The sequence below is a fragment of the Lithobates pipiens genome, unplaced genomic scaffold (assembly GCF_037356315.1).
Source record: "Lithobates pipiens isolate NorthernLeopardFrog02 unplaced genomic scaffold, aLitPip1_a1.2 Scaffold_18, whole genome shotgun sequence".
NCBI classification, from domain to species: Eukaryota; Metazoa; Chordata; class Amphibia; order Anura; family Ranidae; genus Lithobates; species Lithobates pipiens.
Window position 1 is genome coordinate 604,491,287 of NW_027507758.1, and position 23,707 is coordinate 604,514,993.

General features: G+C 45.6%; 1 protein-coding gene across 1 annotated transcript in view; it reads right to left on the reverse strand.

Moving 5' to 3' along the window:
* Positions 1-23,707, reverse strand: part of KIF13B (kinesin family member 13B) — a gene marked incomplete in the record, with an annotated part of 350,254 nt that overhangs the window by 225,653 nt on the left and 100,894 nt on the right. Inside the window, 4 exon segments of the mRNA XM_077489267.1 lie at positions 2,053-2,233; positions 3,880-3,972; positions 5,979-6,039; positions 13,163-13,175. Coding sequence (XP_077345393.1) covers positions 2,053-2,233; positions 3,880-3,972; positions 5,979-6,039; positions 13,163-13,175 — 348 coding nt within the window.

Below are 23,707 nucleotides of genomic sequence, written 5' to 3' on the forward strand. Positions count from 1 at the left end.
GGTATGGCTCAGGAGGGGGGGCGCTCGCTCTGCCCCCCTTTCCTGACCGGCCGGGTAGCGTGCTCGGACAAGGGTCTGATGTGGACCTGGGGGGACCCCACGCCGATTTGTTTCGGCGTTGGGGTTCCCCTTTAAGTCCACACCAGGAGGCGGGGCCAGCGACGTATCCTTCGGGGCCCCGCCTACCTGGAGACGCGCTCGAAATGAGCGGACTTTCCTCCACGTGTGTGGGCGAGTCCATTCATTTCAAAAGTAGGGCGGATAGTACGGCGGACTTAGTACGCTGTATTAGTCCGCTGAAAAAGTGCCGTGTGTGGGCAAGTAGCTCGTTCGGAAAGTCCGACGGACAGTCTGGCGGGAAGTCTGCCAGACTAAGTACGTCGGACAGACGGCTACGTATGTACGCGGCATTAGTGTCACCAGGACAGGTGTCTCCATTGGAAGAATTCCCCTCACCTTCTGTTCCCATCACTTTCTGTAATAGAGAAAGGTCCAGAACAAATGGAGAGTGTGGTTCCCCCCAGAGAGGACAAAAGATGGCAGTAAAGACCTGGAACATATACGAATGAGGTACTGGATCTGACTCAACAATTTGTTGTTGAAGGTCAATCAAATTCATTTTGGGCAGAACAACTCTGGTGAGGTTGCTCTAAGTACAAGCATGGTACCCCTACTCTAGGGTACCCGGAGTTCAGAATCCAGCTATGAAAAGTCTAATGCACAGTCAGATCCAAGCAACTAGGAGTCCAAAAACCTTTCAAAGTTATCTCATAAGAAGAAGACAAAAATGTCAACACGTTCCCGGTGCTCAAGGATCCCCCTTCTCCAGGGCTCAAGTACTGAATGCAATTTAGGAGAACACAAAAATGGCATAGTGCACTGCTGCTATATTGTTCCTGGGCACTTACAATGGCTCATTATTTAAATTATTTGTAATGACTAAGCCGTTTGTGAGTCTTCCTAAACTACATATAAAATGTAAGCCCTAAAGGAGAGGAAGATCTTTGAATCCCATAAATGGTTTGGCTGTTTCAGATCTTCGTTATTTAAAGTTAACTTTTTGAACTCTTAGTCCCTTGGTCGGGTGGTTTCAATAGACTTCCTAAACCGGCAATAAAAATCTGAAGGGAGTTGTAATACTTTACTACTCTAACCAAAACAAAATACTCCCACACTTCAGACTGTACAAAAAAAAAAAGAAAAAAGAAAAGGTAGGCTGAGTTCCGACTTCCGACTATGTGCTGTAGCATGAAACCTGTCAAGGCCTTTGTCCTGCTGAGAAGACCCCCACATTAACTGTGAAACATGGTGGTTGAAATCTAAATGGAGCTTCCCAGGTGGTCTACTTCCGCTGTGGACTCAGTTTCTCTATAAGATGTACTGAATTTACAGCCAGTGATCAGGAGGCAGTGGCCTCTCTGTTTTCTTTCTGGAGTTCTGACAAACGTCTGGAGGAGTGAAGGAATTGACCTTCTAGGAGGTCAGAGGCGATTGTTTCAGAAGAGCTGCTAACATGCACATTAGTAACTATCCTAAACCAAACAAAACACATTTTGTTTGTGCCTGACATGGTTTTGAAGACAATGACATTATCAAGCCTTGGCGTGTCAATGTCAAGCCTAAACGCTGATCGCTATGGCATACAGAGAAGAAGAAGGAATGGCCAGAAGGATCTCTTAATATTTAAATCTTCCCATATGTGTATGACTATTACAGCAATGAGGACTCCATAAAACGGCAGGTTCATTTTTCTTTTACTCAGAAAAATGGTTTCCATTTTACTAAGCATGTCGTAGAGTTATGCTACATGGCCAGTTTAGATGAAAATACAGTGTTTTCTGCAGTTCTTTAATTAATGCATAATAAAAGCTAAATCAATAATATTGTCAGGTCCTATACATCCTAATTCAGATCATATGTATTTCAGACGAGACAAACAATCATATGTTCTGAATTCAAAATAATGGGAAGAATGAATGGAACACATAGTTCCTGGGTCATGGGAGGTTATTATGAGATATATTAACATAGTTTGCCAGGGAGGACATTCACCCTTTGGGGTCCAGGAGATCCCGAACTTTTTCATTGTAAATTTCCATGTAGGAAACTTCCACTTTGAAGCTCAGCTCTTCAGTCTCCTCCTTCTGCGTCCTATCGAAAAGGGCACTGCATAGTCGGGGGATCAGTCCAGGCTGGTCAGCTGTGCCCATCATGGTGTAAGACTTTCCTGAGCCTGGAAGAGATCAATTGTCCACTGAGAATTTAAACACTTTCTGACTTTTGTTAGACCCAGAACACATGAAATACCAAATGACTATAAGTATCACAGTGCTGCTGCTCAACCACTCCCACAGGCCACCAACCACCCCGGACACTCCCCAGGCTCAACCACCCCGGACACTCCCCAGGCTCAACCACCCCGGACACTCCCCAGGCTCAACCAACCCGGACACTCCCCAGGCTCAACCAACCCGGACACTCCCCAGGCTCAACCAACCCGGACACTCCCCAGGCTCAACCAACCCGGACACTCCCCAGGCTCAACCAACCCGGACACTCCCCAGGCTCAACCAACCCGGACACTCCCCAGGCTCAACCAACCCGGACACTCCCCAGGCTCAACCAACCCGGACACTCCCCAGGCTCAACCAACCCGGACACTCCCCAGGCTCAACCAACCCGGACACTCCCCAGGCTCAACCACCCCGGACACTCCCCAGGCTCAACCACCCCGGACACTCCCCAGGCTCAACCACCCCGGACACTCCCCAGGCTCAACCACCCCGGACACTCCCCAGGCTCAACCACCCCGGACACTCCCCAGGCTCAACCAACCCGGACACTCCCCAGGCTCAACCAACCCGGACACTCCCCAGGCTCAACCAACCCGGACACTCCCCAGGCTCAACCAACCCGGACACTCCCCAGGCTCAACCAACCCGGACACTCCCCAGGCTCAACCAACCCGGACACTCCCCAGGCTCAACCAACCCGGACACTCCCCAGGCTCAACCACCCCGGACACTCCCCAGGCTCAACCACCCCGGACACTCCCCAGGCTCAACCACCCCGGAAACTCCCCAGGCTCAACCACCCCGGAAACTCCCCAGGCTCAACCACCCCGGAAACTCCCCAGGCTCAACCACCCCGGAAACTCCCCAGGCTCAACCACCCCGGAAACTCCCCAGGCTCAACCACCCCGGAAACTCCCCAGGCTCAACCACCCCGGACACTCCCCAGGCTCAACCACCCCGGACACTCCCCAGGCTCAACCACCCCGGACACTCCCCAGGCTCAACCACCCCGGACACTCCCCAGGCTCAACCACCCCGGACACTCCCCAGGCTCAACCACCCCGGACACTCCCCAAAGCTCACCACCAACCTCTCCAAAGGGCTGGCATTACAGTGCGCCAATATGCACATTTGGTTTCCCTTTGAGTTTCCTCAATTTGCAATAAGGAGATTCTGCCTTAGGCCTTCATTAATACCAGCTTATACTGATACTTTGTGCCAGTGGCATTAGGTCCTTAGGCACCCAAGGCCAAGGTTCTCTTCCCTCCCATATGATGTGAACCACCTTAGCAGTGTAGGTTGCAGGTCTTGCCCTTTTTTTGCCCCCCCCCCCCCCCACTTCCACTTAACAGCCCAAGATGGCAGCCTCTTTTGCCTACCCCCTTTGTCCGTTTCAACTTAGCACTTCCCAAATATGCTCACAGAAGTCTAAATTTTCTTTCTGAATACTGATAATTGCACTGTTAGCACATCACCTTGCTCTATAAACCCAAATGTCATTGTGTTACTTGGTCTACAACAAACACAGGGACCTCAGTGACTAAACAGGGTTCTACTGAAAGAGTCGAATGAGTTAAAATCTTACCAGTCTGTCCATAGGCAAAGATACAAGCATTATATCCCTCAAAGGCATTCTGGAGAATGTTCTCACCAAGGCACTGAAAAACAACATCTTGTCCTAAAAGAAAAAAAAAAAGAAAAAAAGACGATCACACATACTTGCATCCAGAAATTCTACACAATAAGAATCTCTTCCCACCTACTTGGACTTTTCAATCATGTGACCAGTGTTGGATCATGTGACCACTGGCTGTCACAGTGGTCACATAAGGAGGCCTGCACCTTTGGCTCCCAATCAGAACTAGAGACCAGGACCCATAAGTGACCCAGGAGTTCAGCCACTGAGCTGGGAGCATGCAGAGAACAGCCTCCGTGTACGCATGTGTGAAGTGTGGGCATCAAACCCACACCTTCTCCAACCTCTCGAGTCTATACCAAGACACCCGCCCTAGTAGAACTCACAGGTGCTGGCCCTGCACAAGCTTAAGGGAAAAAAAGGATCCTGGACGGCCGCACACCATAGAATGCATCTTTATTGATATGAACAAATAAAATCCAAATGCAGTCACTTTATATATATATATATATATATATATATATATATATATATATATATATATATATATATATATATATATATAGGGAAAAACACTAACGCGTTTCACGCCCTATTGTGGAGCTTATTTATAGCTTCTTACCACCACACATATGCGTTATGTAGTCATCAAGACCATTAAAAAATGAAATAAAAAAAAATTATGAATTTGAACTAAATTGGATTAGAGATTAAAGATGAGATGTCTATTACCAACTAAGGTAGAGGTCTCCAAACTGCGTCCATGGGCCGGATGTGGCTCTTTGCTTGCCTTTATTAGGCCATTGGGACACTATACCCCTCCCACTGATACAAAGCACTATTCCTTCTACATAAGCAATGGGGCATAAGTCCTGTCACTGATACCAATAGGGCACTATTCCTATCACTCTCCCCAACAATGGAGCACTATTCTTCCCACTGACACCAATGATGGGACACTATTCGACCTAATTACACCAACTGAAGGGCCCTATTCTTCTCACTGACACCAAAGATGGGGCGCTATACCTGATGCCAACAGTGGGGCAATATTAATTCCACTAATACCAATTATGGGGCATTCTTTACTTCCATTAACAGGCTATTTTCTACCCACATTGGCCACAGTCCGGCCCCCTCAAAGTCAGAAGGACAGTAAACTGGATCTTTGTTCAGAAAGTTTGGAGATCCCCTGTTCCAAGGTGTCAATCAGACAGAGCAAGCTTAAAAGCAAGCAACTACTGCACTGCTCTTACTCAATCCCCTGGAGCTCCCGCTGGTTCCTCCACTCTGACCAGGAGGTCAGAGGGAGGAACGAGGGAGAGCTAACCCAGCTAGCCCAGGAGAACAAACCTCATGGAAATGTCCATGTGGAGGATTTCTACTGAATTTCCTTGTGGAAATTGTGGAGAATTTCTACTGAACAGAGCAAAATTATATTAGCTTAGGTAGCTGAGAAGGTAAGCATTTGTCCCTTATTTTGCCAGTTAAATTTTTGGCAAAATGTTATCCTATGATGGGGTATAATGTTGAGGGGTAAATTTTAGTTAACATTTTTAAAGGTTATACATTTTAAAAAGTAACACTTTAGATTTGCTTCTTTCATTATGCATACAATCCTTGTTTTACAAAAAGAAAGAAAAGAAATTCCCAGAGATCCATAGGTTATTTAGAGGACAGTTGTGCAGTAGTTGCCTGCCTTCAGACTGCCTGTATCCGCCTGAAATCTGACAGATTGATGGGATAATGGACGGGTCCGACCTCCAATAAAATTCTCATTCGATTTGTGTAAGTTTTTGCATGACCCACTAATTTGTTTTACAACAAAGGAGCCAAAGATATGTGAAAACACTAACACGTAGAAAACCAATAAATACTCTCACATTACAAAATAAAAAAAAATCATGCCATTTAACTCTACATCCTATCCAATGGTTGTGTGCCGCTACAATGACAGTCTCAAGAACAAGGCAATCATTTCTGTTTTCCTGTGTAAACTGAGAAAAATAACTAAAAATTGAGTCAGCAGTGGAGCTATAGGACATTACCTGCAAATTTCTCTTTTACAGATTCATCCATCGACCAGAAGCAATGATCGTATGCAAATACCTAGAGAAAGAGAGAGAGACAATAAATAAATAAAAACATTCAAAAAGGACGTCAGTTTTAGAGCATACATAAGTAGGTCAAACAGGTAAATGGCTTACAAACAGCAAAGGTTGGCGAGACATCTACCCTTCACCCCTCCCAACATGCTTGGGTCTCTTGCCTGCCATGATCAATGCCCCAACTTGGTCAAAAATTGAGATGCAATATGTAGGTTTTTTTTCCCCTCCTTTTCTATATAGGAAAAGGGAATAACAGTGGTGTCTGTGTGATGAGCTATTCGCACAATGCCCGTTACAGTATATCCTCTTGGAGAACACCATACATAACTCTACAACAGTATCGGAGTTATCAACCTGTGGAGAACCCCTATGTAATGCTACACCAGTCTCTGGGTTATTGCCTACTGAAGAACTCCTATATTACTCTTCACCAGTCTCTACAACCCGAAGAACCTCTAAAGCCCCATACACACTATCAGTTTGTCTACTGAGTTTTTCCTTCAGATTTACCAAAACCATGTAGTGAAAGGGCCTGCCTGATTGCATACAAATTGAAACTTCTAAGGTTTGACCTCATATTATATGGTTTTGGAAAATCTGAAGGAAAAACTCAGCAGAAAAACTGATAGTGTGTATGGGGCTTTAGTGACCCTACAGCAGCCTTCAAGTTATCAATTCCTATGTGACTCTACAACAGTATCTGAGTCATCACCCTCGGCCCGAGAGAACCCCTATGTGACTCTACACCAGTCTCTAGGTCGTGAACTCCTATATGACTCTACAATAGTCTCAAAGTTGTCACCCTCTGGGGAACACCTATGTGAATCCACACCAGTATCTAAGCTATCACCCCTTGTAGAACTCTGATGTTCCGCAACTCTGTCTATTATACCAAAGTCTTGGATTGGTTAATATTGAAGAAAATGTCTTCCTCTTACTATTATATTATGGCTATGGTACTAATAGCTAAAGCATCTTCTGTTGATGAACCCATGATTGCTTATACTTTTTAAGATGTTTATAAATGTATTGCTATTTTTGTAAATAAAATTATATCTTTTTAAATAACAGTTTTTGTAATTGTACCTAGAAAGTCCATAGCCCTCCCTTTTTTCTTTTTTCGTGAACTCCTATATGACTCTACAATAGTCTCAAAGTTATCACCCTCTGGGGAACACCTATGTGGCTCCACACCTGTATCTAAGCTATCACCCCTTCAAGAACCCTTACATGACTCTACACCAGTCTCTAATTTATCAACCACATGTGGCGCTACAACAGTAAGTTATCACCCAATGGACAACCCATAAGTTACTCTAAACCCGTCTAAGTCATCAGCCCCTGGAGATCACCTTCATGACTCTACACCAGTTTCTGAGTTATCAACCCAACCCCCAAAGAACCCCTAGAGTGGATATCAAAATCTACACACCCCTGTTAAAATGTCAGGTTTCTGTGAAATAAAAAAAACATGACCAAGATAAATAATTTCAGAACTTTTTCCACCTTTAATGCGACCTACAAACTGTACAACTCAAATTGAACAAAAAAACTGAAATCTTTTAGGTGGAGGGAAGTAAAAAAAAAATAATAATAATGTGGTTGCATAAGTGTGAACACCCTTAAACTAATACTTTGTTGAAGCACCTTTTGATATGATTACAGCACTCAGTCTTTTTGGGTATAAGTCTATAAGCATGGCACATTTTGACTTGGCAATATCTGCCCACTCTTTGCAAAAACACTCCAAATCCGTCAGATTGCAAGGGCATCTTCTGTGCACAGCCCTCTTCAGATCATCCCACAGATATTCAATTGGATTAAGGTCTGGGCTTTGGCTGGGCCGTTCCAAAACTTTAATCTTCTTCTGGTGAAGCCATTCCGTTGTGGATTTGGATGTATGCTTTGGGTCGTTGTCATGCTGAAAGATGACGTTCCTCTTCATGTTCAGCTTTCTAGCAGAAGCCTGAATGTTTTGTACCAATATTAACTGGTATTTGGAACTGTTCATAATTCCTTCTACCTTGACTAAAGTCCCTGTTCCAACTGAAGACAAACAGCCCCAAAGCATGATGCTACTACCAACATGTTTCACAATGGGTATGGTGTTATTTTGGTCATGTGCCGTTTTGGTTTTTACACCAAACATCTTTTGGAATAATGACCAAAAAGTTCAACCTTGGTTTCATCAGACCAGAACACATTTTTCCACAGGCTTTTGGGGGACTTCAGGTGTGTTTTTTCAAAATTTAGTCGTAAGAAAAGGCTTTCGCCTTGCCACTCTACCTTATAGCCCAGACAAATGAATACGGGAAATTGTTGTCACATGTGCCACACAGCCAGTACTTCCCAGATACTCCTGCAGCTCCTTTAATGCCACTGTAGGCCTCTTGGCAGCCTCCTTGATCAGTTTTTTCATCAGTTTTAGAGGGACATCCAGTTCTTGGTAATGTCACTGTTGTGCAATATTTTCTCTACCTGATGGTGACTGTCTTGACCGTGTTCCATGGCATATCTAATGCCTTGGAAATTCTTTTGTACCCTTCTCCTGACTGATATCTTTTAATAATGAGATCCCTCTGATGCTTTGGAAGCTCTCTGCGGACCATGGCTTTTGCTGTAGGATGAGACTAAAAATGTCAGGAAAGACCTACCAGAACAGCTGAACTTTATTCATATGGTGTTAATCAGAGGCACTTTAAAATGATGGCAGGTGTGTACTGACTCCTATTTAACATGAGTTTGAATGTGATTGCTTAATTCTGAACACAGCTACATCCCCAGTTATAAGAGGGTGTACACACTTAAACAATCACAATATTTAATTTATTTATTTTTACTTCCATCCACCTAAAAGATTTCAGTTTTTTTCAATTGAGTTTTACAGTTCATAGGTCACATTAAAAAGGTGGAAAAAGTTCTGAAATGACTTACCTTTGACATTTTATCAGGGGTGTGTAGACTTTTTAAAGCCACTGTATGTGACCCTACACCCGTCTCTAAGTTATCACCCCCCTGGAGCACCCCTATATGACTCCACACCGGTTTCTAAGTTAGCACCCCTTGTGGAACCCCTATGTGACCCTATACTAGTTTCAAAGTTATCACCCACTGAAGAACACCTTTACCACTCTAAAACATTCTCTGACTTATCCCATCCCCAGAGACCCCTATGTGACTCCACACCAGTCTACGATAGTATTTTTCTGTTATACATTCGCTGGTTCTTTAACACATCTGACTTTACTTTCTTCTTGGTATTCAGCAGTAGTTGCACAGCTGGGATATTACATGAAGCAGGAAGTGTTCTCAGCCTACGTATAAAGAGCCGACGAGGGACTGAGCTCTTCCTGGTGTTCTGTACAAAGCCTGGAAGACTCAGCAAGAAGCTGGCAAGCACTCGGACACCCTTTCAGTATCTGTGCAGCTAGCAGGGGCTTGGGAACACCCTGCAAACTATTAATGCTCTAAGCTTTTGGGATCATTTTAATAAAGGCGCAAAACAAATGTCTGCCCCAGGCTCACCAAATCCAGCCACAGCCATAGAAATAACAGAGCCTGGATTGTGAGCCTGTCAATGCTCTGTCCTTGGATCCTGTAGCAAGCCAATAGAGACACTGTTCCAAAGCAGATTATACGTTTCATGTGACCTTATTGAATACATACAGTATTCAAATGAAATAACATTTAAAAGGCTGGCCAGTCCTATAGAAGAACTTTAATCACGGCTAACAATTTTTTCTTCTTAGGAGTCTCGGGATAGCTTAGATATTTACTAAAGAAAATATAGGACACCCTGCTCCACTCTTATAAGGAATCAAGGCATCTCATCCTAGAGAACCGTCACTTCAACGCTTTCAGTGTCAATGGGCTGCACTTAGAGGGGTTAATCTGGTGTTGGTGACTGAAAATAAGGGTAATGTTAGGGGGTTTAAGTGGTATGGTGAATGAGCATTGGTTGTTAAAGCAACCCCGTCAGAATAAAAGCATTTTAAGAGGAAGATCCTGCAGAAGAAGAGCCCTTATGCTCATCTCTCCAGCAGCCCTGGCCTTCTATGCTCACCTCTCCAGCAGCCCTGGCCTTCTATGCTCACCTCTCCAGCAGCCCTGGCCTTCTATGCTCACCTCTCCAGCAGCCCTGGCCTTCTATGCTCACCTCTTTAGCAGCCCTGGCCTTCTATGCTCACCTCTCCAGCAGCCCTGGCCTTCTATGCTCACCTCTCCAGCAGCCCTGGCCTTCTATGCTCACCTCTCCAGCAGCCCTGGCCTTCTATGCTCACCTCTCCAGCAGCCCTGGCCTTCTATGCTCACCTCTCCAGCAGCCCTGGCCTTCTATGCTCACCTCTCCAGCAGCCCTGGCCTTCTATGCTCACCTCTCCAGCAGCCCTGGCCTTCTATGCTCACCTCTCCAGCAGCCCTGGCCTTCTATGCTCACCTCTCCAGCAGCCCTGGCCTTCTATGCTCACCTCTCCAGCAGCCCTGGCCTTCTATGCTCACCTCTCCAGCAGCCCTGGCCTTCTATGCTCACCTCTCCAGCAGCCCTGGCCTTCTATGCTCACCTCTCCAGCAGCCCTGGCCTTCTATGCTCACCTCTCCAGCAGCCCTGGCCTTCTATGCTCACCTCTCCAGCAGCCCTGGCCTTCTATGCTCACCTCTCCAGCAGCCCTGGCCTTCTATGCTCACCTCTCCAGCAGCCCTGGCCTTCTATGCTCACCTCTCCAGCAGCCCTGGCCTTCTATGCTCACCTCTCCAGCAGCCCTGGCCTTCTATGCTCACCTCTCCAGCAGCCCTGGCCTTCTATGCTCACCTCTCCAGCAGCCCTGGCCTTCTATGCTCACCTCTCCAGCAGCCCTGGCCTTCTATGCTCACCTCTCCAGCAGCCCTGGCCTTCTATGCTCACCTCTCCAGCAGCCCTGGCCTTCTATGCTCACCTCTCCAGCAGCCCTGGCCTTCTATGCTCACCTCTCCAGCAGCCCTGGCCTTCTATGCTCACCTCTCCAGCAGCCCTGGCCTTCTATGCTCACCTCTCCAGCAGCCCTGGCCTTCTATGCTCACCTCTCCAGCAGCCCTGGCCTTCTATGCTCATCTCTCCAGCAGCCCTGGCCTTCTATGCTCATCTCTCCAGCAGCCCTGGCCTTCTATGCTCATTTCAGCCCTGGCCTTCTATGCTCATCTCTCCAGCAGCTGGTACAGTGGTGTAGTGGGTACCACTCTCACCTAGCAGTAAAAAAGGGTCACTTGTTCGAATCCAAACCACAACACTAACACACTACCTGCCTGGAGTTTGCATGTCCTTCCTGTGCCTGCCGGGGTTTCCTCCGGTTTCCTCCCACACTCCAAAGACATGCTGGTAGGTTAAATTGGCTTCTGTGCAAAATTGGCCCTAGTATATGAATGTGAGTTGGGATTGTGGGCTCTTTGAGGGTAGGTACCGATGTGAGTGTGTGATGTATGTGTGGAGCACTGCGCAAATGGACGGCACTATATGGGTACCTTAAATAATAATATAATAGATGAGCATCTTAATGAGACGCAATGTACAGGGAAAGGGACAATTGTAGACACATGCACTGACTCAGGTTGCACTGGATGGACTGGTGTCTTTATTCAACCTTACTATGGTTGGCCTGCTATGATCATCTCTCCAGCAGCCCTGGTCTGCTATGGATCATCTCTCCACCAGCCATGGTCTTCTATGGCTCATCTCTCCACTAGCATTGGTCTTCTATGGCTCATCTCTCCACTAGCATTGGTCTTCTATGGATCATATCTCCAGCAGCCCTGGTCTTCTATGCTCAAGTCTTCAGCAGCTCTGGTCTGCTATGCTCATCTCGCCAGCAGTCCTGGTCTTCTATGCTCATCTATGGTGTAGCCTCTCCCAGTCTCTTTGGAGCTTAAAGTCAGCCATAGCTGGATCGAAATTTCAATCCATCTAAGGGCAGGCTGGTTGTACTAAAGTCGATCTATTGATTAACTTCAGCACAGCCAGCCTGTTTTTTCTGTATGATCACTGCCGGTAGCTAGAGACGTCAACAGCGATTATTGTATTCTGATGGCAACCCTCCCACTATCGGAGTACAACAGTGCAGTGGGAGGGGAGGGATTCCCTCATCAGCGCTGACTTTTCATGGGGGAATCAAGCTATTTTCTTTCTTTCTTTCAGCCTGTGGTTGAAGGAAAGAAAATTGCATAATCTATGGCCAACCTAATACTAGCAGTGTCAAATGCCTGTGTCCCCTGCCATGCATTGTGGTTCAGTCTTCTGACTCCTATGTCCCTGCTGTGTTCCAGTGTGACGTAGGGGGTCAGAGGAAGCAACCAGGGTGGCTAGTGGAGGGCAAAGGTGTCCAACCTTCCTGAAAGTGTCAAATGCCAACAGTGATGGAGCCTGCAGCTCAGGAACAGAGGTGGGGGGTAGTCAAAGACCGCTGGTGAGTATAATACTTCTACTGCAGGTACCTTCCTTTTAGGTAGGCGCCACTTCTCTCTCCCAGAAGCCACAAGTGTGACTCTTTACTGTTACCTTTAATGGAAAACCCATCACTCTGACCTGGGAGACCTCCAACAGACCCCCACAAACAATGATATGTTCAAAATGTATTAATTAAAAATATAGTCCACCTTGTGTATTAAATGTACCCAAATTATTAAATACATTTTTGTATCGAAACCTGAAAAAATATTGCAAGGCTTGGGTGCAATGCAAAGGCTCTTGCCTCATTTATGTTCCATCCCCAGGTTCGTATGGAGGGTCTGGAAGGTATGTACCTTCAGTTATGGGGTAGGAGAAGTGCTTGTGTTAGCCTAATCTTTGAGTCCATCTGCTGCGATAGTGGTCTTCCCATTTACAGATCTGTGGCTATGTGGGTGGAGTCTAGCACAGCCATGCAAAATTCAAACACTCCAACCAGAAGCGTCCTGCGATTCATGGGGTATGCTAAGGGTAGGGAGTTGGGGAATGTGACCATGTTGTTTCATGAGTACAATGGTTCAAAAGGTGGACTGTGCCTTTAAATGTGTTGCAAAGGAAAACAGAAGTGCATTAGAGTTATCCTTGTGCACTACAAACATGTACTGAGTGATTTATGCTGTATGCGGCATTACACAGCAGCAGGTCCACTTACTTTTGGCTGGCTCCTGGGAGGTCCATGGAAATGCACAGCAACGTCAATATAGGAAGGAAGAAGAAAAAAAAAAAAAAGGGAAGGAAGGCATTAGTAACTTCATAAGCAAAGTATAAAACATGCAGCAAGTGATTATATACGGTAATAAAAGTCCAATTTCAACTTTTTTTAATCCATTTCTAGACTTTATTTTTTTTATGAAAAAGTCAGCTGCTGTCCCCTGCAAACTCACAGATCTGTAGTCCAGCATCACTCCTCTTCTGAGCATCATTCAACCCGATTCCTATGAGCCCAGGGTGTCAAGGAACCGGCCCCAGGGGTACGTCATCACTTCACTTCTGAGCATCATTCGACTCCCTTCCTATGAGCCCAGGGTGTCAAGGAACCGCCCTCAATGGGTACAGCATCAGTCCCCCTCTGAGCATTATTCAACCCCGCTTCCTATGAGTCCAGGGCATCAAGGAACTGCCCCTAGGGGGTACATCATCACCCCCCCTTCTGAGGATCATTCATCCCATTTCCTATGAGCCCAGGGTTTGAAGAAACGGCCCCCAGGGGGTATGTCATCACTCCCCTTCTGAGCATCAGTCAGTCTGCTTCCTATGAGCCCAGGGTGTCAAGGAACCGCCCCCCGGGGTACATCATCACTCCCTTTCTGAGCATCATTCAGTCCGTTTCCTATGAGCCCAGGGTGTCAAGGAACCGCCCTCGGTGGGTACAGCATCAGTCCCCTTCTGAGCATTATTCAACCAGCTTCCTATGAGCCCAGGGTGTCAAGGAACTGCCCGCAAGGGGTACAGCATCAGTCCCCTTCTGAGCATTATTCAACCAGCTTCCTATGAGCCCAGGGTGTCAAGGAACTGCCCGCAAGGGGTACAGCATAAGTCACAACCTGAGAATCATTCAACCCCTTTCCTATCTGCCCAGGGTATCAAGGAACCACCCCCTCAGGGGGACATCCACACTCCACCATCAGTCCCCTTTTAAGTTGTATTCAACCCATTTCCTGTGAGCCCAGGTTGTCAAGGAACCACACCCTGGGGTACATCATCCATCAGCATCAGTCCCCTTCTGAGAATCATTGAACCCCCTTCCTATCTGCCCAGGTTGTCAAGGAACCACCCCCTGGGTGTACATCATCCATCAGCATCAGTCCCCTTCTGAATATCATTTAACCAACTTCCTGTGAGCCCAGGGTGTTAAGGAACCACCCCGTGGGGGTACATCCCCACCTCAGCTGGAGCTTACAGGAGAATGTTGCAGAGAAGGAACATGCTGTAAGAATGGGACGGATGTCAATACAAATGCCAGGGCTTGGCAGCATGCAGGAAGGAAGAACCCACAAATCCTGCGACTGGACTAAAGACACCCGAGGTTGTATTTAGGAAAAAAAAAACTGCTCTACGATTATGATAAACAATTTGTACAGCTGCAACAAAAATTTGCCATATATTGTTTAATAAGATTATTCCCTGTGACTGTCAATGGCATAAAATATCTAAAACAAACAGAGCCACTAGTTGGTGCCAGAGATCATAGGAAATAACCATACAAAACAAAACATGGTGAATTTTTCTTGTGGCTGTGTGAATGTTTGACACATTCATACAATGCATTTTTTTAATAAATAGATCACCAAGAAAAAAAAGAAAAAAATTGAGCTTTACAGTGAAATGCCTATTGATAAAAATAAAAACATTCCCAGGTCAGTTATACACATTGCAAGGATTTAACAAACTTAATTGCAGATTTTTACTTTGCTCTGTGCATTATCACTGTTACGGGAGATTTACTAAAATTAAAGATTGCAAAATCTGGTGCAGCTCTGCATGGAAACCAATCAGCTTCCAGTTTTTTTTTGTTTTTTTTTGTCAGTCAAAGCTTAATTGAACAAGCCGACGTTAGAAGCCGATTGTCTAACGTGCACAGCTGCACCAGATTCTCGGCGTTCCAGTTTTAGTGAATCCCCCCCATTGATTCCACTTCCTAAGCTAGGGAACTGCGGGTGCATCTCATACAATTAGAGTATCATCAAAAAGTTAATTTAGTTCTTTTTAGTTATTTCAGTATTCAAAAAGTGAAACTTTTATTATATATATTTATTACACACATAGTGATATATTTCAATCATTTCTTTTAATGTTGATGATTATGGCCTACAAGCTAGTGAAAACCCCAAAATTCAGTATCTCAGAAAACTACAACATTACATAAGACCAATTAAAAAAAAAAAGGGATTTTTAATACAGAAATGTTGGCTTACTGAAAAGTATCCAATAATATATATATATATATATATATATATATATATATATATATATATATATATATATATATATATATATATATATATATATATATATATATATATATATAATTGCACTACCAAATAGAAACAATGTATAAAGCAGCATCAACAATGATACAATTGCATAGAAAAAAAAAATGCAGTGCAAAAAGTGAAAAAAATCACCTACTTGTGAAAAAGGTGAAAACATTTTTGCACAGTGGCATAGCATAAGCCAAGCATAATAAAAATAACACAAATGCAATATGTATAGATAAACAATACAGAGATCCACGTGAACAATGTGTAAAAGATCCCCACAATATATGTGGATAAATAATAAAGAAATCCACGTTGAGTACCCATTACTTATCTCTGTTTATCCAGTACGCTGTATTACCTGCATGAGGAGCTTTGGAAGGGTGTCGCTATGATGGTACCTTCAGTGTTCCATTTTACATTTACTGGAAGTTGGGCAGTCCTGTCAATTTGGATCACTCCTTACTGAAGAGGAACCATTTGTTGCTTAAGGGGACGATTATTTTCTTACGTGTCATAGGATAAATTTTTTTTTTTTCACATTGTTTCATCTACGTGGTATGGTTCACGTGGATCTCTTTATTATTTATCCACATATATTGTGGGGATCTTTTACACATTGTTCACGTGGATCTCTGTATTGTTTATCTATACATATTGCATTTGTGTTATTTTTATTATGCTTGGCTTATGCTATGCCACTGTGCAATTTTTTTTCACCTTATTCACAAGTAGGTGATTTTTTCACTTTTAGCGCTGCATTTTTTTTTTTTTTACTGAAAAGTATGTCCATGTACAGTATAGTACACACTCAATACATGGTTGGTATGTAGTGGGTGGGGTGACCGGTCTAGCGTCTGTCCTTTCCTGTAGTTTTCTAAAGGCAGCCTGTAGTGGGTGGACTCTTTTGGGCCCCTCCCACAGCTCTGCTCTCTCTCCTTGAGTAGGGTGACCGGTCATGTCTCTGCCCCCTCCTGTAGTTTCCTGTGATGGGTGCAGCCTGCTAGGCCCCTCCCTCTGCTCACTCTTTGTGCAGGGAGACTGGTCTAATGTCTGCTCTTTCCTGTAGTCTTTTAAAGGCAGCCTGTGGTAGGTGGAGACTGCTGGGCCCCTCCCTCTGCTTTCTCTGTATGCAAGGAGACTGGTCTAATGCACGCCCCTTCCTGTCATTTTGTAAAGGCAACCTGTAGTGGGTGGAGTCTTTTGCACCCCTCCTACAGCTCTGCTCTCCCCCTTGCGCAGGGTGACTGATCATGTCTCCGCCCCCTCCTATAGTTTTCTGTGGTAAGTGGAGCCTGCTGGGCCCCTCCCCTTCTGCTTTCTCTTTGTGCAGAGACTGGTCTAGTGTCCGCCCCTTCCTGTCGTTTTTTTAAAGGCAGCCTTTAGGGGGTGGAGTCTTTTGGGCCCCTCCCAAAGCTCTGCGTTCCCTCCTTGTGTAGGGTAACTGGTCATGTCTCCCCCCCTCCTGTAGTTTTCTGTGGTAGGTGGAGCCTGCTGGGCCCCTCCCACTGCACAGGCTATGTACATAAACCTGATGTCACTGCTACTTTTACCAGGTAATATCTGGGATTGCAAATGCATTTGGTGCACACAAAGTGGATTTATATGCTCGTGGTTCTTGAGAAAAAAGATCTAAATAAAGGTTTGTATGACCAGCTTTAACTACAGCAGTAAAACATCAGGTCACTTGGCTAGCTGTGCTGTGTGGCAGAGCTGTGTAAATCTCAGTACTGCATGAACAGAATAAAATCCTTTGGTAGGTAATACATCAGTATGTAACGTATTGCCTGGAGCTCAGCTTCCACCGCTTCTTACTTCCTCCTCCATGATTCTCTCATCACATCGGATTTTTCACTAGCAGGTAATAAGTAAACATTTCCATTTATTGTTCCATTAATTACAGAGGAAATCATAAGAACACATTCTTCCGACAGGAGGCCTTAACCCTTCACTGGGAAGACCCAGCCGCTGCTGCTCTGTAGGAACAGAATCATTCAATCCTCAGTGACATGCCAAGGACAGATACAAACGATCCTCAAATCTGACCTCCGGACTTCCCTTCCGTCTTCAACAGTTGTAGCGGCTCCTCTCCTGGACTGGAATGGCTCACTCCGATTTCACCGCACACTGAGTCGACATGTGCAATTTGTTTCGTTCTGAATTTTTTTTTTTTTTACGAATTTCGACAAATTCGGAAATATCCGAATTAACGAAAACCCGTTTAATTAATTTTTTCCAAATATTCGTAAATTCGAATATTTAAAAAATTGAGAATTCGAAACTTGAAAATCCAAAAAAAAAAAAAAAAAAAAAAAAAAAAAAAAGGAAGAACGAAATCCCCCCCCCCCCCCCCCAAAAAAAATAAAAAAAATAAAAAGAAAGAAAATCTGAGAAAAAAAAAAATTCCCAGATGCCCAAGCAGTAGCTGACTGAGCCTCTCAGTGAGCTGCGGAGAACCTGAGCCAGCCAATCCCACCCCTCACCACAGCCTGGGGCTCCAGTGAGTGCTGGAGGAGCAGAGACTGACAGTCAGCCCTCTCTGCTCAGTGAAGAGGGGGAACTAAGCAATCAGCTGTCAAGTGATCTCTCAGTTCTCGGGCTTAGAGGACAGATGCAGCATCAGAACAATGCTGCAACAGGTAGGTAACCACGTGAAAAAAAAAAAAAAAAAAAAGTGTGCAAATCTCCAACTTACTGGTAAAGCTGAAACATCCCCAGCATCTTCCAGCTCCTGAGACCATCCACCACAATAAAGGATATGGAAATCCACACCTCACCAAAACCCACCAACCACCCTCGGTTCCTTGTTCTGTCTACGCTGCTGTCAAACTTCCGTCCTCCGTCTCCAACACATGGCCAGTCAGGAAGCAGCTCTCCTGATCAGCACGATGGCCAGTTTGGAGACGGCTCTCATGATTGGTGTAGCTTAAAATTGTGAACCATATGGCTCCGTGATCAAGCAATACACCGCTATGCTGTTAACCCTAGATCAGCCTTTCTCAACCTTTTCAACACAGAGGAAACCTTGAAATAACTTTCCAGTCTCAAGGAACCCCTGCTAAAAAATGACTAAGTCTACAACTCATGATACATTAGTGTGATGGTCAGTGGTAAGCATGCCCCTTACACTTGTGGTCATTGGGAAGAATTACCCCCTTACAGATAGCTAAAAAGATCAATGGTGTCACTGGAAACTTATCCGAGAGGCAGAAATTCTCATTTCTCAAGGAACCTCTGGAGGAACCCTGGTTGAGAAACCCTGCTCTAGATGTTGCTGTACCTTTCCAGTCTCTTCTTGTTCCGCGTGTGCTTTATGTTAGCCATCACCGCGCGTCACCCAGCGACCCCAGAGCATCCCCGCGTCACCCAGCGACCCCAGAGCATCCCCACGTCACCCAGCGACCCCAGAGCATCCCCGCGTCAATCGGTGGCCTCAGGAGCATCCAGTGTCATTTAGTGACCATATAGCAGTGGTTCTCAACTCCTGTCCTCAGGACCCACTAACAGGCCAGATTGTAAGTATTACCTTGGGGGAGATGCAGACTAGAATACTGCAATCACTGAGCAGAAAATGATATCACCTGTGATGTATTTCAGTTATCTTGCAAACCTGACCTGTTAGTGGGTCCCGAGGACAGGAGTTGAGAACCACTTCCCTATAGCACCCTGTGTCAGCTGGTGGTCCCCAGAGCATCCCATGTCACTTAGTGACCTCAGAGCATCCCATGCTCCCAGGGATCCTTATATCACCCTATGTCAGCAGGTGGCCCCAGAGCATCCTGTGTCACCCAGTGACCCCAGAGCATCCCATGTTCCCAGTGATCCGATAGCACCCTGCATCAGCTGGTGGCCCCAGAGCATCCTGTGCAACCCAGTGATCCCATAAGAACCATGTGTCAGCCGGTGGCCCCAGAACATCCTATGTTCCCAGTGACCTCAGAGCACCCTGCATCAGCCAGTGGCCCCAAAACATCCTATGTTCCCAGTGACCTCAGAGTACCCTGCATCAGCTGGTGGCCCCAGAACATCCCATGTTCCCAGTGACCTCAGTACCCTGCATCAGCTGGTGGCCCCAGAACATCCCATGTTCCCAGTGACCTTCGAGCGCCCTGCGTCAGCCAGTGGCCCCAGAACATCCCATGTTCCCGGTGACTCCCAGGCCATCTGTTGCACCTCTGACACCTGTATCTTTGCACAGCCAGTATACTACTTTAATATCCTAGGTTGTCTCTCCTGCAGTGGATATGGACCTTGGTTTATGACAACTGAGCAACTACTGCTCAGAAGAAATCCCGCCAACCTGCATTGCTTCTCACCAGGCAGTCATATAGTATTTGAAAAGGGCAAAGTCCTCCAACAGTGCAGCATATGTCAGGATGCCACCTAAGTGTCTCAGAATCTGCTTCCAAACCTTCATCTGGGACGGCAGGGCCTGAGCTTCCTCTTTACTTTGGAATAAATTCCAGATATTACAAAACAGCTCAGGAATGACGGCCTTCTGTCAAAAATAATTGCAGACCTGACCCTGCAGATGACTTCATGTGTGTAAATGTAAATGTTTCTTTGTGCTGAAACTTCTAATGCACACTGTGAGAAGCTCACAGTGTGCAGTGAAATCAGAGCCAGCCATTTCAGTAGAGAAGAGCCGGTACAACTGTGTAAAACCGAAGGGACAACCAGAGTTCTGCTTTAATATATGTAGTATACTGGTGTGTGGGTGAACCATAGAAGACCTGTAAGTGAATTGTCACCTCTATTGCTGGGTTCTGAAACAAACACAAACACATGCTTTGCATGGGACTGCTTGTGTGTATACTTCGTACAGATGGCGCCATCCGGCCAGGGCATCTTTATTGTACGATGAAAAAATATATATGAGAGATTAGTCACGGGGATCATTTTAATAGCTCTCCGGCATCGGAAAAGTCAATGTTTTCAGATGTCTTTTCCATTTCAGAAGTCAAAAACAGATTGTGGTACATACTCGCGGGAGATTAACACAGCTTGATTTCCGCATAAGCCGTGTTCATTGTGCATTACCACACGGCTAAAATTAATCTGACAGCGCAGGCTGGTTAGACGGCCAACCAACTGGCCTGCTTCTGCCCTTTGTTGGCGACTCCTTGGCAGATGTGGGCTCAGCCTGGCTTCAGACAAAGAGGTCTACATGTAATCTCTTTGAATGCAGAGAAATGCAATTTAATTGTTTGCCTTAAAGGTCCACCAAACAATGCGAGATCAAGAGGACCAGTCATGTGTACCCAGAAGTCATCATATGCCAAACATTCCTCCATTTCCTTTTTGTTTCTGCACTTCACTTCCTCTGTAAACATTAACATTGTGTTCCCAGGTTACCCCAGAGCACCCAGGGTCCCCACGCGACCCCAGAGCACCCAGGGTCCCCACGCGACCCCAGAGCACCCAGGGTCCCCACGCGACCCCAGAGCACCCAGGTGTTTCCACGTGACCTCAAAGGATCCAGTGCTCCCAGTAACCCCAGAGCATCCAGTGCTCCCAATGACTCCAGACCATCACCTGTCTACCAGATTCCAGACCATCCCATGTCCCCCAGAGATTCCAAATCATGTTTTGTCAGCGGAGATTCCAGACTATCCTATGTTCCCCGAGATCCCAGACCATCCGCGTTCCCAGACTAGCCCAGAGATTCTAGATCATCCCATGTTCCCAGAGATTCAAGACCATTCCATGTTCCCAGAAATGCAAGAACATCCTGCGCTCCCAGCGATTCCATGTTCCCAGAGATTCCAGGCCACCCTGCGCTCCCAGATTCTGAACAATTCTGTGCACCCAGTAATTCCAAACCATTAACAAGACATGTGTCCCCAAAGGACTAGTAGCATGCATTCAGGCCTACACTAGCCCTATCTTACATACATACGCAACCATATAAGAGCCAATTTGGACAGGCGCCAACTATCCTACCATGACTTTGGTGTATGGAAGGAAACCCACACCAGCACATGGAATGAATGAATGAATAATTTATATAGTGCACAACGCGAACTGAATCGCATCAAGGCGCTGTGATGAGCTTTGTAGTCCAGCTTCTAGAAGAGGAAGGTCTTGAGTTTTTTCCTGAAGACCTGGTGGTTTTCTTCCAAGCGGATGTTGGTTGGTAGAGCGTTCCATAGCCGTGGTCCTTGGACAGCGAATCTCCGTTCCCCCTTTGAATTGTACCGGGATTTGGGAACGAGGAGGAGGTTTTGGTTAGATGATCGAAGACTGTGGTTGGGTGTGTAGTGTTTTATTTTCTCGAATAGGGATAACATACAAACTCTATGCAGGTAAAGACCTAGTTTGGATTAAAATCCAAGAGGCACCAATGAATGTGTTGAGACAAAAAAAAACGCTTCCCTTTCCTTTCATCTCCATAACAGAGGGAGGTGTTCTGAAGTTTAAAGAGAACTTAAAATGTTAACAGATAAGAGTGCAGCACAGGAAGTGGTCAGCTTATTGGATTTCGGGCAGGATCAGCAGGTCATTTTGCACTTCTTGTACAGATGTAACAAAACACTTTCAATTATATGTTTAACAGACCAAAAAGGGAGGAAAAAGAAGTTTATTGTTAGGGTTTACACACACTTGTTACAAAAGAGGTGTTGAGGGGGTTGTGGAGCCTTTACTAAAATGTCATTTACAATTTGATCTCCACTCTAACCACGTGCAATGTGCATTTCCGTAATACTACACCCATTTTAGTAAATAGTACACTAGCACAGAAACAGAGCAATACAGACAGCCCTTCCTAGACAATACAAGTTATAATATTGAGAGATAAGCGCTGTTGTGCTGGAAATCAATAAAGAGACAGGTGTGAACACTATTCACCAGGTAACCTGGGAATTCCAGCCAGTGAAGTCTATGGATTATCTCATAATGACAAAAGGGAACATTTAGATGCAAAAGCTATTCAGCCATCGATCATTTGCGTAATCCTGATAACACGCCGACAATTCACTTATCACAGGGCAAAGAAATAAAGACAATACATGCAGGGAGTTCAGTTTGCAAGCAACCAATAAACTACATCTGCAAATCAAGATAGCAAGTCTATGATATGAATAATAATAATAGACACAAAAGGACCTTGCAGTCTTCAACAGGAAAGATTGCAATATCTACCAACGTGTAGGCAGGTGCAGTCTGTACTCCCCACTGCAGGTGGCGCTCGACCAAAGTTACAATGCAGCAGGGGAAGGAAGTTGTGAGGAACTTGGTTCCTCTGACTTCCTGCAGTCACAAGGATACAGCTGTCCAATTGGACGCTTGTGCCCCATGTGACGCCAGCTGCCATCCTGGGTCAGGCAGAGTCTATTAAAAGTGATATTAAAAGTTTTTTTTTTTTTGTTTTGTTTTTTAACAAAACATGTCATACTTACCTGCTCTGTGCAATGGTTTTGCACAGAGCTTCCCCAGTCCTCTTCTTCTCAAGTCCCCCGCTGGCACTTCTGGCTTCTCCCCATTGAATAGTGCCCCTAATAGCAAGCTGCTTGCTATGGGGGCACTGGTGCATGCTCACTTACGAGCCCCGTTCAATAAGTCCATAATACACAGAACCTTCAGCATTTACAACCACTTTAAGACTCTTTCCCCGGGGTCTGGCATGTTTTATGAGAGTAGCTAGTGTAGGGACCGATTCCCCATCTGGCAGGGACAGTACTTTGAGGTAGGGAAAGGTTCTTGAGGAGTAGGGACGGAGTAGGGACAGTGCAGGGACTTCTCTCTCTAGGAAGCCTCCCCTTTGGGTGTATACTGGCCAGGCCATACCTGCCTGTATTTCTCAGAATTGAGGACACCATTGATCCTGACAAAATCTCCAACTCCATTTGCAGAAATGCAGTCCCAAACCTGCAAGGAACCCTCACCATGCTTCACAGTTGCCTACAGACACTCACTGTACCTCTCTCCAGCCATATTTCCCCAACAAACTGCCTCCTGCTACAGCCAAATAGTTCACATTTTGACTCATTAGTCCAGAGCACCTGCTGCCATTTTTCTGCACTCTGGTTCCTAGGTTTTCCTCCATAGTTGAGTTGCTTAGCCCCGTTTCCACATAGTCAGTTTGGCTTTTTTAACCACAATTCTTCTGTGAAGACCACTTCTGGCCAGACTTCTCCGAACAGTAGGTGGGTGCACCCGAGTCCCACTGGTTTCTGCCAGTTCTGTGCTGATGGCACTGCTGGACATCTTCTGATATG